Genomic DNA, 15,283 nt, shown 5'->3' with positions numbered 1-15,283 from the left:
CCTCTCTCAAATCATCCTGTTAGTTGTTTCTTAAAGAATAATAATATTCCATAACTTTCATATACCATAACTTATTCAGTCATTCTCTAACTGATGGTCATTTTCCAGTTTCTTGCCACTACAAAGAGGGCGGCCACAAACATTTTTGCACATGTGGGTCCCTTCCCTTCTTTAAGATCTCTTTGGGATATATCCCAGTAGAAACACTGCTGGATCAAAGGGTATGCATAGTTTGATAACTTTTTGAGCATAGTTCCAAATTGCTCTCCAGAAAGGTTGGATCAGTTCACAATTCCACCAACAATGTATCAGTGTCCCAGTTTTCCCACATTCCCTCCAACATTTATCATCGTCTTTTCCTGTCATTTTAGACAATCTGACAGGTATATGTAGTGGTACTTCAGAGTTGTCTTAATTTGCATTTCTCTGATCAATAGTGATTTGGAGCACCTTTTCATATGACTAAAAAATAGTTTCCATTTCTTTATCTTTAAAGTGTCTGTTCATATCTTTTGACTATCAACTGGAGAAATTTGAGTCAATTCTCTATATATTTTAGAAATAAGGCTTTTCCCTCTTCAACAATGAGATGAACCAAATCAGTTCCAATAGAGCAGTAATGAATTGAACCAGCTACACCCAGTGAAAGAACTCTTGGAGATGACTACATAGAATTCCTAATCCCTCTATTTTTGCCCGCCTGCATTTTTGATTTCCTTCACAGGCTAATTGTACACTATTTCAAAGTCCGATTCTTTGTGTACAGCAAAATAACTGTATGGACCTGTATACATATATTGTATTTAACTTATACTTTAACATATTTAACATGTATTGGTCAACCTGCTATCTGGGGGAAGGGGTGGGGGGAAGGAAGGGAAAAGTTGAAACAAAAGGTTTTGCAATTGTCAATGCTGAAAAATTACCCATACATATATCTTGTAAATAAAAAGCTATCTAAAAAAAAAAAAAAATGAGGTCTTTATCAGAACCCTTGAATGTAAAATTTTTTCCCCAGTTTATTACTTCTCTTCTAATCTTGTCTGCACTGATTTTGTTTGTACAAAAACTCTTTAACAATATAATCAAAATTATTCATTTTGTATCTAATAATGTACTCCACTTCTTCTTTGGTCACAAAATCCTTCCTTCTCCACAGATCTATCCTTTATTCTTCTAATATGCTTACAATATCACTCTATGTCTAAATCATGAACCCATTTGGGTTCTTGGTATAGGGTATTAGGTGTGCATTAATAACTAGTTTCTTCCATACTAACTTCTAATTTTCCGAGCACTTTTTGTCAAATAGTGAGTTCTTATCCTAAAAGCTGGAATCTTTGAATTTGTCAAACACTAGATTACTATAGTCTTTGACTATTTTGCCTGTGAACCTAACTTATTCCACTGATTGTCTACTCTATTTCTTAGCTAGTACGCAATGTTTTTGTACTGCTTTATAATATAGTTTTGGGTTTGTTATAGCTAGGCCATCTTCATTTGCATTTTTTCCTTAATTCCCTTGAAATTCTTGAAGGGATGTGGGAATACTGGGACACTAATATATTAGTGAAGTTGCAAACTGATCCAACCATTCTGGAGAACTACACCCAAAGGGCTATCAAAAAACTTGGATACCCTTTGACTTAAGTTTTTCTACTGGGTCTGTATCCCAAAGAGATCATTAAAAATAAAAGGGAAAAGTAGCCACATATACGAAAATGTTTGTAGCAATCCCTTTTGTAGTGGCAAGGAATTAGAAATTGCGTAAATTTCCATCAGCTGGGAAATGGCTGAATAAGTTATGGCAAATTAGTGTAATGGAATACTATGGTTCTATAAGAAATGAAGCCTGGAAAGAACTTACATGAACTGATGCTTAGTGAAATGAGCAGAACCAGGAGATCATTGTACAAAGCAAAAAGATTATATGATGGTCAACTGTAATGGCCTTGACACTTTTCAACAATGAGGTGATATCAGCAGACTAATTCCAACAGACTTTTGATAGAGAAAGCCACCTGCATCCCGAGAGAGGACTATGGGGACTGAATATGGATATTATGTTGTGACACAGTATTTTCACCTTTTTGCTTGTTTGCTTGCTTTTTTCCTTTTCTTTTTTATCTGATTTTTCTTGTGCAGCATGATAAATGTGAAAGTACATTTAGAAAAATTGCACATGTTTAACCTAGACTTGCTGTCTAGGGGAGAGGGATAGGGGAAAGAGAGGAAGAAAAATTCAGAGCACAAGGTTTTGCAAGGATGAATGTTGAAAACTATCTTTGCATGTATTTTGAAAATAAAAAAGCCATTATTAAAACATTTCTTTAAAAAATAAGAAAAATAAGTTATAAAGGAAAAAGAAGAATATTTAGTGTTAAGTATAGGGCATTAATAACAGATCACAGCACTGCCTTCTCTTTTACATGTTTTCTTCTAACATGTTATCCACTTTAATTATCACCTGTATATCCAGTCATCCCTTCCACATCATAATTTTCCCCATTATAATTTTGATATAGTGAAACCTAGCACAAGAAATTAAATGGGAATCTTGCAGAAGTTGCAGATGACATTCAAAGATCAGCCAACACAGAAAAAGTTTAAAAACTCAAATGCAAAAAATACATGTACAATATTTTATAATAATCCAAATTGTACATAAGATACCATAAACACCCTATAAAAGAAAAAAATTAGATTTTTCTGGTACAAAGATGGTAGGGCCTGGGTCAAAATTTTTATGCTGATTCTCCAGATTAGGGATTAAGGGCCACATAGCTAACCCCCAAAAGTAGAAGGAATAACTAACTCGAAGAAATGTATCTCTAAGTCCTTAGGTTGCCCATGGTCCAATTCCAATTCTAAGATCCATCTCCACTCCCAATCCCCTCATATACTCTAAACTATACACATAATCCCCAAATTCCCTTAAACTAGCCTATAGAATCATAAGATCATAGATTCAGAGTTAGAAAGAACTTTCAAGATCATTGAATTTAACTCGCTTCCTATGGATAAAAAAACTGAAACCCAGTGAAATGATTTGCCCAGTCACACACATAAATAGCAGAGCCAGAATTGGCACGGGATCCGGTGCTTCCAAATCCAAAAACCTTTCTCATTACACACATTACTGCATCCTCATTTCTTCTCTATCTCTGTTGATATCACAACAATTCAGCCAGGCCCAAAGCTCTGAAGAGATCTTTGTCTCTTTCTTGTCCTTCAACATTCCTGATGCCCATCGCTCTCAGCCTGGTTAAGTCTTCCTTCCCAAGGTCTTTTACATATGTTCTTTCCTTTTTATTATTATTCTCATTACCATAGTTTAGTCATCTCATTTCTGGACTTCTGCAATAACATTCTGTTCTGTCCCCAAATTCTTCCCCTTCAAATTCTTTTGAAACATTCCTGCCAAATTAATAAAAGCATCACTCTGTAGCCTTCTCTAGCTAATTCATCTTTGGCTTGGCATTCAGTTTCCCCCAAACTACCTTCCTTAATCTCATGTTACATCTCTAATATTCTGAACTACAATTTCTCTAACACACACTGTGCTTTCTGGCTTCTGTCTGTGGTTCAAGCTATTCTTACTGTCTGTAAACTCTCCTATTTATCTCTATCAAGATATCACTCATTCTTCAAATTTTAGCTCAAAACAATCTCCTCCATGAAGTCTTACTAGATCATTTCAAATAAAAATATGTTATCATTCCTTTGCATCCTTAAAGCATTTAATTTATATCATTCATATATCTTTAATTGAAGTTATTAGTTTACATGGTTTAACTCCCATACTGCAACAATGAGTCCTTTAAGAACAGAGATTTTCTTGTACATCATTGTACTTCTCATACATAGCACAGTGGTTCACCAAAACAGGTGAACAGTGAAATACTTACTGGCCTAAGAATATGAACCAATCATTTCTCTTACCTATAGTCCGCACAGCTTCCTTGTAATCAACTCTGAAGAGATTGATTCTACCATCTTCTCCAACAGTAACAATCTCTGGACTGTTGCATACAATACCAGTACACGGTGCACTCCTATAGGAAGGACTACCTGGGCCAATGTGGTAGTGGGCTCCTACCCATTCTTGGCTGACTGAAAGAGTCTATGTATGATGGAGAAGAGTGAAGAAAAAATCCTTTAAAGACATTTGGCAATACAAAAGATCAAAAGCTATCAGATAACAACATTGTAGCAAATTTTTCTTCCCATGACTTAGCACTTCTAGGTTTGATGGAAATGAAAATGTCTTAAGTAATCAAAGGCACAAAATGCTTTTGTTTTTCTATTTCTCTTCATAGAAACCCTCTCTCTGTACTTTATATTACACAGAAAATGTAATACTAATGACGAGGAAACACACTTTACAAACCTCTAAAGAAATGTTTTAAAATGATAAAGTAGCATATTTTTCATCATGAAATACCTCTTATTACCAAAGTGGCTAAAAAGCCCTTTGCAGTAAGACTTCCAAAATACTGTACATAAATTACCATACATAATACTTCCATTTATTTTATTTGTCTTTCTTTTAAAGAAACAGTTATTGGTTATCCAAGATTACTGTGTTCAAAAATAAGTAAATTTTTTCATCCTGTTGTTCCTGGAAATTACATGATTTCCTGTAAATGATGTCATCAAGAAAATAAAAGTCATAGTTTACATTATTTAAATGTATTTCATTCTTTACTTTACAAAATTTGCCTATCATTAAGATGACCTGCATAGGAAGAACAAAAATCAACAGGCTTTCTTTTCTACCAAAAACCTGTACAAGTCTATGATACTACATGAAGCTACAAGATTTCCTCAAAGTGCCCTTTATTATTTTCTGAAAGCCAACAAAGTTGGGTCATATTTCTTAAAGGGGCATGTTGTATGAAGGTTTGCCACTGTCTCAACTTCTACCCCTCAAAGCAAAAATCTAGATGCTACTAGTAGAACCAAATAGATCTTTCCATCCTGTATAGCAAGATGCTTTTATTTTTTTTGAGAAAGAAAGATAGGAACTATAAAGGCAAACTATTGTAGTTATTGACTAAAATGACATATTACTAGGTCTAAATTGAATTTTCACTATTTCATGGTAAAGATTATTAAAAAAAAAAAAAAAAAAAGACTGAGTTTACCTATTTGAACTACACTGGAAATGCAAGAATTAGCTATGGGCCCAGTATCATTTTTATAGGCATTAGAGTTTAAATCTGCTTTGTTTCCTACTTAGGCCAGTATGCCTCCCCCTTACACAACTTGATACCGCCCTTATTTAATGCCAAACTTAATTTGTACACCCAAACAGTTTAGCCCAATGCATTTAAAAACTCTAAAGTTCAAGCCACCTGCCAGCCTTAGCTTTCTTGGTAGCTGAGAACCACCATATCCAAAGAATATTAACTGATCAGAATAGTCTACAATAATATGAACACTATAATTTTGATGCCATTCAGGTTTTAGGATTATAAAATGTAACTTCTTAATTTATAAGGAAATATTTACATTTTAACCTATAAATCTTAGGAACAATTTTATGAATTCAATTTTTGTATAAAATGCTATTTACCTGATTATTTGGATGGTGAAGAAAAATTGTTACACATCCTGTTGATGAAGCAGCTACAATTCTTTCCTGGTCCAAAAACTAAGCAGTAGAAAAATCCCGCTTATTACAGATTCAAAATATTAGTAAAGGATCATACAATTTTACCTAGTGATAAACACAACCACAATTTTAAAATTAAAATCTTATATATTATATGAAACCAAAAGTCTTCTGTTGTCTATTTCAATTGTATTCTATTCCGTCTTATTTGAAACTATTAGATATTGCTTTTCCTTATCAGTAAATGTAAAATAATGAAAGTACTTTAAAAATTACTGTACACACAAAAATATTAATCATAATAAATATTTACATAATTTGGGTTACGCTATTCCTGATCTCAGAAGAGTGAATAATAGAGTAACTCTGGGCTATTTGAATATATTTTTAGAGAAATAATATTTTATAATATTTTAAGTCTTAAAATATCTAGGTTACCTGCAAATCCATTACATCACCATGATGTTTGATGTCACACAATAGCTGATGATCGCCTTCAAATCCTCCATCAGAACTCAAATTACCAAAATCTCCAATACACCAGAGTGAAACACTGTTTTCCTGTAAATTAGTAATATTTCTCTTATGTCAAATTAAATCCATTTTATAAAATGACAATCTTCATTCGCTTCAAATATTCACTATAACTTCTGGTTATCAATTATTTGATAAGTTTAAACCATTCAAATAGTTTCCAATCTGTAGGAACCCTAAGAGTTGAAGGGTAAGGAAGAGGGCAAGTAACTATTTCAATAGGTCCACTAATATATATAGGCACTATATATTATTATCATTATGTACTGTCTCAGATAAAAACACTTATGGAAGCACCATATAGGCACCATTTATTATTATCATTATGTATTATCTCAGATAAGAACACTATTATCATAGAGGCATGAAATTTTTAGAATTCATGAAAAGGTTTTCATTCATTTAAAAAGACCATTAAGCATCTTTATTAAGTGAGGGCATTAAGTCTATTAAGTAATAGTTTAGGAGCAAAAACAACAGAGAAAAGAAAATAAGAATCATAACTGCTTTCAGATTTAAATTTGAGATCACACATGTAGAAAACATGTGTTTTACTGTTAAAACAAACACAATTGATGGAGCTATGAACTGGTCCAGCCATTCAAGAATACAATTTAGAATTATTAAAGAGTTAAGAAACTGTGCATATATTTTATCTAGGGATAACACTACTAGTCTTATATGCAAAAATATTTATAGCTGCTATTTTTATGGTAACCTAAAACTAGAAATTAAGGAGTACCTATCAATTGGGAAATGACTTAAATTATAGTGTAAGAAATAAGAAATGATGGCTAGTTTAGTAGAAATCCAGAAGACTTTTGATATAAAGTGAAGAATCAGAAAAACAATTTATACAACAGGGTTTGTTTGCTTTTTTAAATATATAAAAACTATTTGAAAGGCAAGAATTCTAATTAAATAATCATTCACCATGTTTCAAAGGATCAGTGATGAAAAATGTATTTCTCTTCTGAGATGTAATAGATTACGTATGCAGAATGAACATATTTGTAGAAGTTGAAAAGACATGAATTTGTTTTGCTTGACAATGCATATTAATTACAATTAATTCTTCCTCCTGCTTCCACCTCTACCTTCAGAGGGAGGTAGGAGAGAAAAGAAATGCTTACGGAAAAAAACACATTTTAAAAAGTCATGAATAAATTGCAGTGAAAATTCATTGAAAAAAGGGACCATTTTTGGATAGAAGATTTAGGGACAGCTTTATGAAAGAAAAGGCCTTCAAACAACTCATATATGGTTCACAAAACACTTTCTTCACAAACCCTACAAGCTAGCTAAGGGAGGGATCAGCATGGCAGTAAAACAAATGATATAACAAGACTTGGTGAATACTAGTATAAGTACCCCTATACTAGGCCCTAGGGAAATAAAATTAACCCCTCTATCAAGGAGCTTATAATGGGGGATGCATATACAGAAATAACTACATACAAAGTGGCTACATAATGTAGTAGTGTTATGTTCATTGTGAATGCCTGTGAGACCTAGACAGTATATCAACACCATGCCAGGAAACTGCATTGCTTCCATTTGAATTGTCTTAGGAAAATTCTAAAGATTACCCGGCAGGACAAAATACCAGACCCTGACAGGGTCCTTTCTCAAACTAAACTGCCAAGAATTCCAACTCTACTGCAAAGAGCACAGTCTATTCCCAGCATTTAGCATTTAGTGCCTGGCACTTAATCTTTTATCATCTATCTCTTCTTTTCTTTCATTCTTTCTCTTCCTTCTGTCTTTTTGTCCTCCATCCCTTCCTTTGTTCAATCTCCCTGCCTCTCTGTTCTTTCCTTCTTCCCTCCTTCTTTCTTTCTTCTCTTCCTTCCCTTCTCCTTCCCTTCCTCTTTTCTTCTTTCCTTTCCTCCTTTTTTCTCTCCTCCCTCCCTTCATCAAATGAGTAATGAAATGATAATCACAAAACTGCACAAGGAAGTCTGGAAGAGAATTGTAAGAATAAGATTGGGAATTTCAGCTGCTATATGGAGGTAGCTTGGTTTACCAGATTTGGACTTAATTTGACCAACAATGAGAAATGATCAAAAACTTTCGAACAGTGTTGTAGCCCACAGATCAGCTGCCGATTTGAGGGATCTCTCTTACAAAGGGACTGGCCTGACACAGACTCCTTCAAGTATGGACTAATCTTAGGATAACAGATTCTCTTCATTATACAAGTGAGATCCAAAAAACCAGTCACATAAGTGAGCAAGCATGAGAAAAACCCTGTTCCCTCCCCAAGGAGACCTCTAGAAGCCAAATCAACAAGCATTGCTACATACAAGACACTGTACAAAGTACTGGGAATACACACACATAAACATAAAACATATACACACAAAAACACACATACATACACAAATATATACCTGCATACATATACACTCACCCCCACACACAACAAAAAACGACACAAAACCCTCAGTCCCCGTCCTCCAGGGGCTCACGCTCTAATGAAGGTGACAGCAGGCAAACAACTTTTTACAAGCAAGATAAGTGGAAGACAAATTTTAAGTAATCTCAGAGGGAAGGCATAGGAAGGTCTGAAGGAGGGAGCGTGAGGGGCAGCGCTAGATAATTGGTCCTCAGGGGACTCCCCTCATTAGTAAACGGGACCCCTCCAGAATTTATACACATTATCAAACAAATATTGAAAGGTAGCGCAGAGGAAGCAATCATTCCGCATAATTAGTGTGGCGTAAGGTAAAGACCAGAGTTTATTCTTCTTGTGTGACTGGAGCAAGAAACCTAACCTCTCTGTGCGTCAGTTTCCTCACTTGTAAAGACAGAAGAGAATTAGAGTGGATGGTAATTAACATCCCTCCTAACTTCGTTATCAATGACCGGCAGCAGGGGAAGCTTTTGGCATGGCCTCAAAGCAGGGAACGGGAAGGGTACTCCGCGTGTGTGGGCAGGGCGGGGAAGGGCGGCTGGGCTCCGTGGAGGCTCCCGGCAGCATGAGGGAGATGCAGCGTGAGCGGAGGAGGGGGAGCGCTGTGCCGCAACCTGGCAGCAAGCAGGATTACCTCATTGTCCCAAGAGCCAGTGACGAAGGTCTCGGCCGGCTGCAGACTCCCGGGGGGCACCGGACGCCAGCGGGTTTTACTGATCTTCTGAGACACAAATTTGGCAAAGATCTCTTCCATGGCTGAGAGGCCGTAACTCCACCGCGCGCCCAATCCTTGGGTCCGCCTCTTCCGGCCTGCTCGCCCACCTGCCCAGCATCCTGATTGGCTAAGAAGAGACACCCGAGATAAGGCAACCGAGGAGAGACACATTTCTTTGGTACGCTGCAAAAGCCTTTCGCTTTCTGAAGTGTGTTAAAAGTCCTGGAATTCTTAAGGGTTTGGGATGGGACAGAGTGACTGAAGATCCTGGGGCTGCCCTTCGGTTTTCCACTCTCCTCTTGAACTTTCTAATGGAACTTCATACCCATTGTCAGTTTTGTGGATTTAAGAAAGCCCTCTTCTCTTCATCCCCATTCTCACTTGGGAGCTGTCATTGTAACAATTTACATTTTAGTTAAAGCACGATGATAATTAAAATCCAGGAATAATTGGGTGTTTCTGAAAGTAAATGCCAATTTATAGCAGATTTCCAAATTATATCTTTATAAATTTTAGTTCCTTTTTGTCCTTATACTTTGCTGTTCCCCTGCAAAAAACAACTCCCCCCAAAACTGGAAGAAAAGGTCCTCCACTGTTTATTTAATAAACTCAACCTTCCATGGCTTTCTATTAGTTACAAGAGAAAGCACAGTTTCCTTACTTGGTCTTCATGATCCTTCCCCTTTTGCTTCAAACTGCTATTTTAACCATCTGGGTGGGACTCTCTTACAGGCATCCTTTGCATTAAAAAGACTGATGTGCTTAATATCCGCTTGCTTCTCTCTCCTTTGTTTCTCACAACTGCCTAATAGGATCTGTTCCATCATTTAAGGAACAGAACCGTTGGAGTCTAATGTCCCAACATAAATGAAGAGATTAATACACTACTTGCCCTTATTTCCTTAAGGCATTAAAATCAAATGAACTACATCAGGTTACTGAAAAAACTGCTGAGTTCAACTGCTGAAGATAGTCAATAACCTTTGCAAGATTGTGAAGCATGGAAGAAGTACTGGAGGAATGGAGGATAAATGTTCCTTAATCTTCAAAGGAAACGAATGGATAGAATCTGCTAAGAGACTAGCAAACTTGACTTAATAGCTGGCATTTATGTAGTACTTATAGGTTTACAAAATACTTTGCAACTATCTCATTTGAGCCTAACAAAAACCCTCTGAGATAGCTACCATTACTAATTCCACATTACAGTTGAAGAAACTGAGTCAGACAAAGATCAATCACTTATTCAGGGTCACGCAGCTACTTAGCCTCTGAGCCTGAATTTGAATTTACATTCTTGTTCCAGAGCTCTATCCATTATACTATCTACCTGCCCAGGTGACTTTTAACTCCTGACACAGTTCTAAAATATATTATTGAAAGAAGTGTTGACATGTAGAAAAGAAAGCAGAAACCATAAAAAGCCTGCTTTGATTTATCTAGGTCATTCCACATTAATGACAGTTACTAGACTGGTAAGTCAGAGAAAAGTTATAGATTTCAGCAAAACATACAACAAAGATTCTTATGCTAATCTTATGACAAGGTGGAAATATGAAGATAGACAAGGTGGAAATATGAAGAATAAGTAATTATATAAGTGAATTGGCAACTGTTTTAATAATCCAATAAAGAAAAAGGGAGTTATTAAAAGTTCAGTGTCATTTTTATCACCGAGTTGGATAAAGAGATAGATGGCATGCTCATTACATAATTTGCAGATGGCAGAAAGTTAGAAAAGATAGCTGACAGTGGATGAATTGTCAACATTCAGAGTGTTCTTGACAGTCTAGATATTGAACTTAATCTAAGATGGAATTTAATAGAATAAATGTAAAGACATTTGATATTTTAAAAAAACCAATTTCACAAGTTAAGGGTAGAATAGGCATAATTAGACATCAATACATCTGTAAGATAGCTGGAGTTTTATATTCTGCAAGCTCAGTGAAAGTCAATAACAGTGTGGCTGCCAAGATAGCTAATACAATCTCAAGCTTCATAGACTGGCATAGGATTTAGAACTAGGAAAGTAGTAGTCTCACTGTACTCTGCCCTAGTCAGACAGCATTAATGTTCTGGATGCCACATTTTGTACTGGACATTGATTAAAATAGAGAGTATTTTGAGGAAAGCAGACAGAATAATGAAAAACCTTGAGATCACCATACTCCAGAGGTAAAAACTGTGAGAAGGGTTAGTCTGAAGAAGAAAAGATTTAAAGGGGTCATGAAAGCTGTCAAGAAATAATTGAAGTGTTCTTGGTCCCACAGGACAGAATATGCAGCAATGGATAGAAGATGTAAGAGAGGAAAATTTAGACTTGATGAAAGGAGAATCCTCCTAATAATTAAAATTATATAAAAGTGGATGTAGATAGGAGATATTCCTTGTCCCTTGGAGGTCTCCAAACAAATGGTAGTTGAATACGTTGAGAATGAGAAGGGATTCTCATTCACGTACAGATTGGATTAGATAATCTCTGAGAACACTAACAATTCTATGGTTCCAATTCCGATGTCTCCATGAAAGCTTTTCTTTTTATAAATTTTCAAGTGAAATTATATACAGAATGTAAATCATTTGTAATTTCGTTTAACACACACATAAATATGAATGACAGGGTTACCAAAGCTCCTATAGTGACAAAAACATAGCTCACCCACCCTAATGAAAATAAAAATCCTCAAGAAAAATTAAGTTAAAAAGAAAAAGAGATAGAGAAAGAGAGAATGCTTCAATCTGTATGCAGATACAAGCAGTTCCTCCTCTGGATATGAATAGGATTTTTTATCCTGAGTCCTTCAGAGTAGGTGTGGATGATTGTGCTACTGAGAATAGCAAAGTCATCATTTACAGCTGGTCATCCCAGAACATTGCTATTACTTTGTATACAGTACATTTCACTTTGCTTGGGTTCATGGAAGACTTTTCAGTAAAACCAATCATGAAGGAAGCCAGATTCTAATAAGCAGAGATGAGAAAGAAGGTTGGGACACAGTCATTGCAAAGGCACTGATACAAGAGATGAAGTATGATAGTGAAAAACAATAAGGAAGCTAATTGACTAAATCATAAAATGCATCAAAGGGAATAATGAATTAAAAAAAAAACTAGATAGAAAAAGACTAGGATTGTGAAAAACTTTAAATTCCAGATATATTGGGACTTTATATTTTGTCCTAGAGATAAGGAAATGTTGAAGTTTATTTAAGGGAGGCAGGGGTAAGAAGATGATATAGTCAGACCTGAGCTTTCAAGAAAATCACTTTTAGCATCTATATGGAAGATGGATTAGAGAGGGCAAATATTAGAAGCAGATTTTGAATTAGGAAGCTATTGCAATAGTCTACATAAGAGATATGAAGGCTTGAATTAAAGTGGAAGTTATATGATTGGAAGGAAGAAGATATATCTGAAAAAACTTATGATGACAGAAATTAGATCTGGCAAATAATTGTAAATGTGGGAGCAATGAAAGCAAAGATGATACCAAAGTTGAGAACTTGGGTGGCTAGAAGGATATTGGGGTACCCTTATAGCTGGATACTAACTACTTCTTTTCCTATATCCTTATAGTGGTGACTGACTGGGGTAGTTGGGAACATAAAAAACTCATGATGAATGGATGACTAGGGAGTTATCAGCTACTAGCATTTTAGTTAAGAAGGGTCACACCATCATTTCTCCCACTATGACCTCCACAGCCCAAGTCATTGTCCATCTGACCTGCAATTCACCTTATAGGTTTCTGAGCTTCGCTATTTGTCCTGTTATTATGTCTGATACCTTTCCATCTACCCTGAAACTGAAAATACCTCCCCTATTTAGACTCTGAAATCTTTGAGAGCAGGGACTGCTTTGCTTTTCTATTTGAATCCTTAGCATTTAGTAAATGTTTAATAAAAAAAATATCTTTCCATTTTACAAATAAAAAGACCTAGCAATATCTCAGCTTGGATTTCTAATTTCCAGGACCCCCATTGTTCACATCCTTGAGTCTGAATAAAGATTCTATTTTATCTAGAAAAGGAGGAAGGAAAAGGTCCAAACTCTAAAAGTTGGACTTGCTTCTTAGGGCTACATGTTCTAAAGTGGAGAGCAGTTTTTAGGGCTCCTTTGTCTTTCTTTCTTTCTTTCTTTCTTTTCTTTTCTTTTTTTTTTTTTTTTTGTATTTTTTTCCATTAAAATTTTTTTTTTATTGTCTTCAGTAACATGTAAAATGACATTTTTTTTGGTTATACAAATACATTCATTTTTTACACATTTCCACATAAATCACATTGGGAGAGAAAAATCAGAACAAAAAGGAAAAACCCACAAGAAAAAAAACCCAAGAAAAAACAGTGAACATAACACGTGTTGATTTACATTCAGTCTCCAGAGTTCACTCTCTCATTACTGATGACCTTTACCTTTTTTTTTTTTTTTTTTTTTTTAAAAGAAACCAAGAGTTCCAACTATATGCCAATGGAAAACAAAACAATTGCTTTCTAACCACATGGTAGCTCAATGCAGAACATCTGCATATGCTCCAGTCTTCCAGTATCCAGAAGTAAGTACCCTAGCATCTTCCATGGAGGGTGGCCATATTCCATGTGGCCATCTTAAGTGGCCTAGGAAGGCTTAAAACTCCCATTACAATAGGATGAAATGGTGTGAATCATTGGGATCTGTATAATATGGGAAAGGGTCCACATTGATGAGATCATGGATCAGTTAGATTAGTGAAGTACTAAGATAATTGAAAATTGATTCCTTAGGACACTTAAAATTATATAACCTCCAGCATGGGTTTTCTAAGTATATATTTAGTATAGTTCAGTTTTTCTCTCAACTTTATTTTCTTGAGGGGTTTCTATTTTTTCAAATTACATATCAGGTACTGTGGTTTGGAAAAGTTCAATGTATAATTTCTACTTGTTAAACTAGTAAACTAGTAAACTTGTAAAACTAGGTTATTAGCTACCAGAACTACTATGGTAATAATAACTACAACTACTGCTACTATTACTGCTACTACTACTACTACTAGTACCACTGTTGCTGCTACTGCTATTGTTGCTCCTATTTTAGCTACTACAAAAATGTCTCTGAGAGATAGCATGGTATGGCAGAGAGAAAACCAGAAGACTTGGATTCAGGTTCTGGCATCTATTGTTTTGTATTGGGTTGGACAAATCATTTAGCCTCTTAAGTGCTCCAGACAACTTTCCAAGACTATATTAGTTGTAGAACAGGAGCCTATCTGCATTGAGAGAGGGAATTATTATACTAGGAGAGTTTGCTACACCAATGAAATGACAGTTAAAAAGAAAATTGTGTGCTCTAGACAACATTTGAACATTTTTTCCTTTATTACTTTGCTTTCAGTGTTTAGTGTCTCACATGTGATGAGATTACAAAATGATATTACAAAAAATTTAAGATATTTTCGTTCCCCCCAATTACATGTTAAAACAATTTTTAAACAGTTTTTTCTTTTCTTTTCTTTTCTTTTTTAATTTAATAGCCTTTTATTTACAGGATATATGCATGGGTAACTTTACAGCATTAACAATTGCCAAACCTCTTGTTCCAATTTTTTACCTCTTACTCCCCCACCCCCTCCTCCAGATGACAGGATGACCAGTAGATGTTAAATACATTAAAATATAAATTAGGTACACAATAAGTATACATGACCAAAACGTTATTTTGCTGTACAAAAAGAATCAGACTCTGAAATATTGCACAATTAGCTTGTGAAGGAAATCAAAAATGCATGTGTGCATAAATATAGGGATTGGGAATTCAATGTAATGGTTCTTAGTCATCTCCCAGAGTTCTTTTTCTAGGCATAGCTGGTTCAGTTCATTACTGTTCCATTGGAAATGATTTGGTTGATCTCGTTGCTGAGGATGGCCTGGTCCATCAGAACTGGTCATCATATAGTATTGTTGTTGAAGTATATAATGATCTCCTGGTCCTGCTCATTTCACTCAGCATCAGTTCGTGTAAG

The 15,283-nt window shown here is 35.3% G+C and overlaps 1 protein-coding gene across 1 annotated transcript in view; it reads right to left on the bottom strand.

The window, feature by feature from the left end:
* Positions 1-9,398, bottom strand: part of NUP43 (nucleoporin 43) — a 29,067-nt gene extending 19,669 nt beyond the window's left edge. The window contains exons 1-4 of the mRNA XM_003769531.4: positions 9,202-9,398; positions 6,056-6,178; positions 5,579-5,656; positions 3,943-4,123 (exon numbers count right to left, since the gene is read on the bottom strand). Of these exons, the coding sequence (XP_003769579.1) occupies positions 3,943-4,123; positions 5,579-5,656; positions 6,056-6,178; positions 9,202-9,321 (502 nt within the window). The 5' untranslated portion in view covers positions 9,322-9,398. The remainder of the gene's footprint in view (positions 1-3,942; positions 4,124-5,578; positions 5,657-6,055; positions 6,179-9,201) is intronic.
* Between the last annotated feature and the right edge of the window lie 5,885 nt (positions 9,399-15,283).

The sequence above is a fragment of the Sarcophilus harrisii genome, chromosome 4 (genome assembly GCF_902635505.1).
Source record: "Sarcophilus harrisii chromosome 4, mSarHar1.11, whole genome shotgun sequence".
NCBI lineage: Eukaryota > Metazoa > Chordata > Mammalia > Dasyuromorphia > Dasyuridae > Sarcophilus > Sarcophilus harrisii.
Note: the sequence above shows the minus strand (reverse complement) of the source record. Positions and strands in the feature narration are given on the sequence as shown.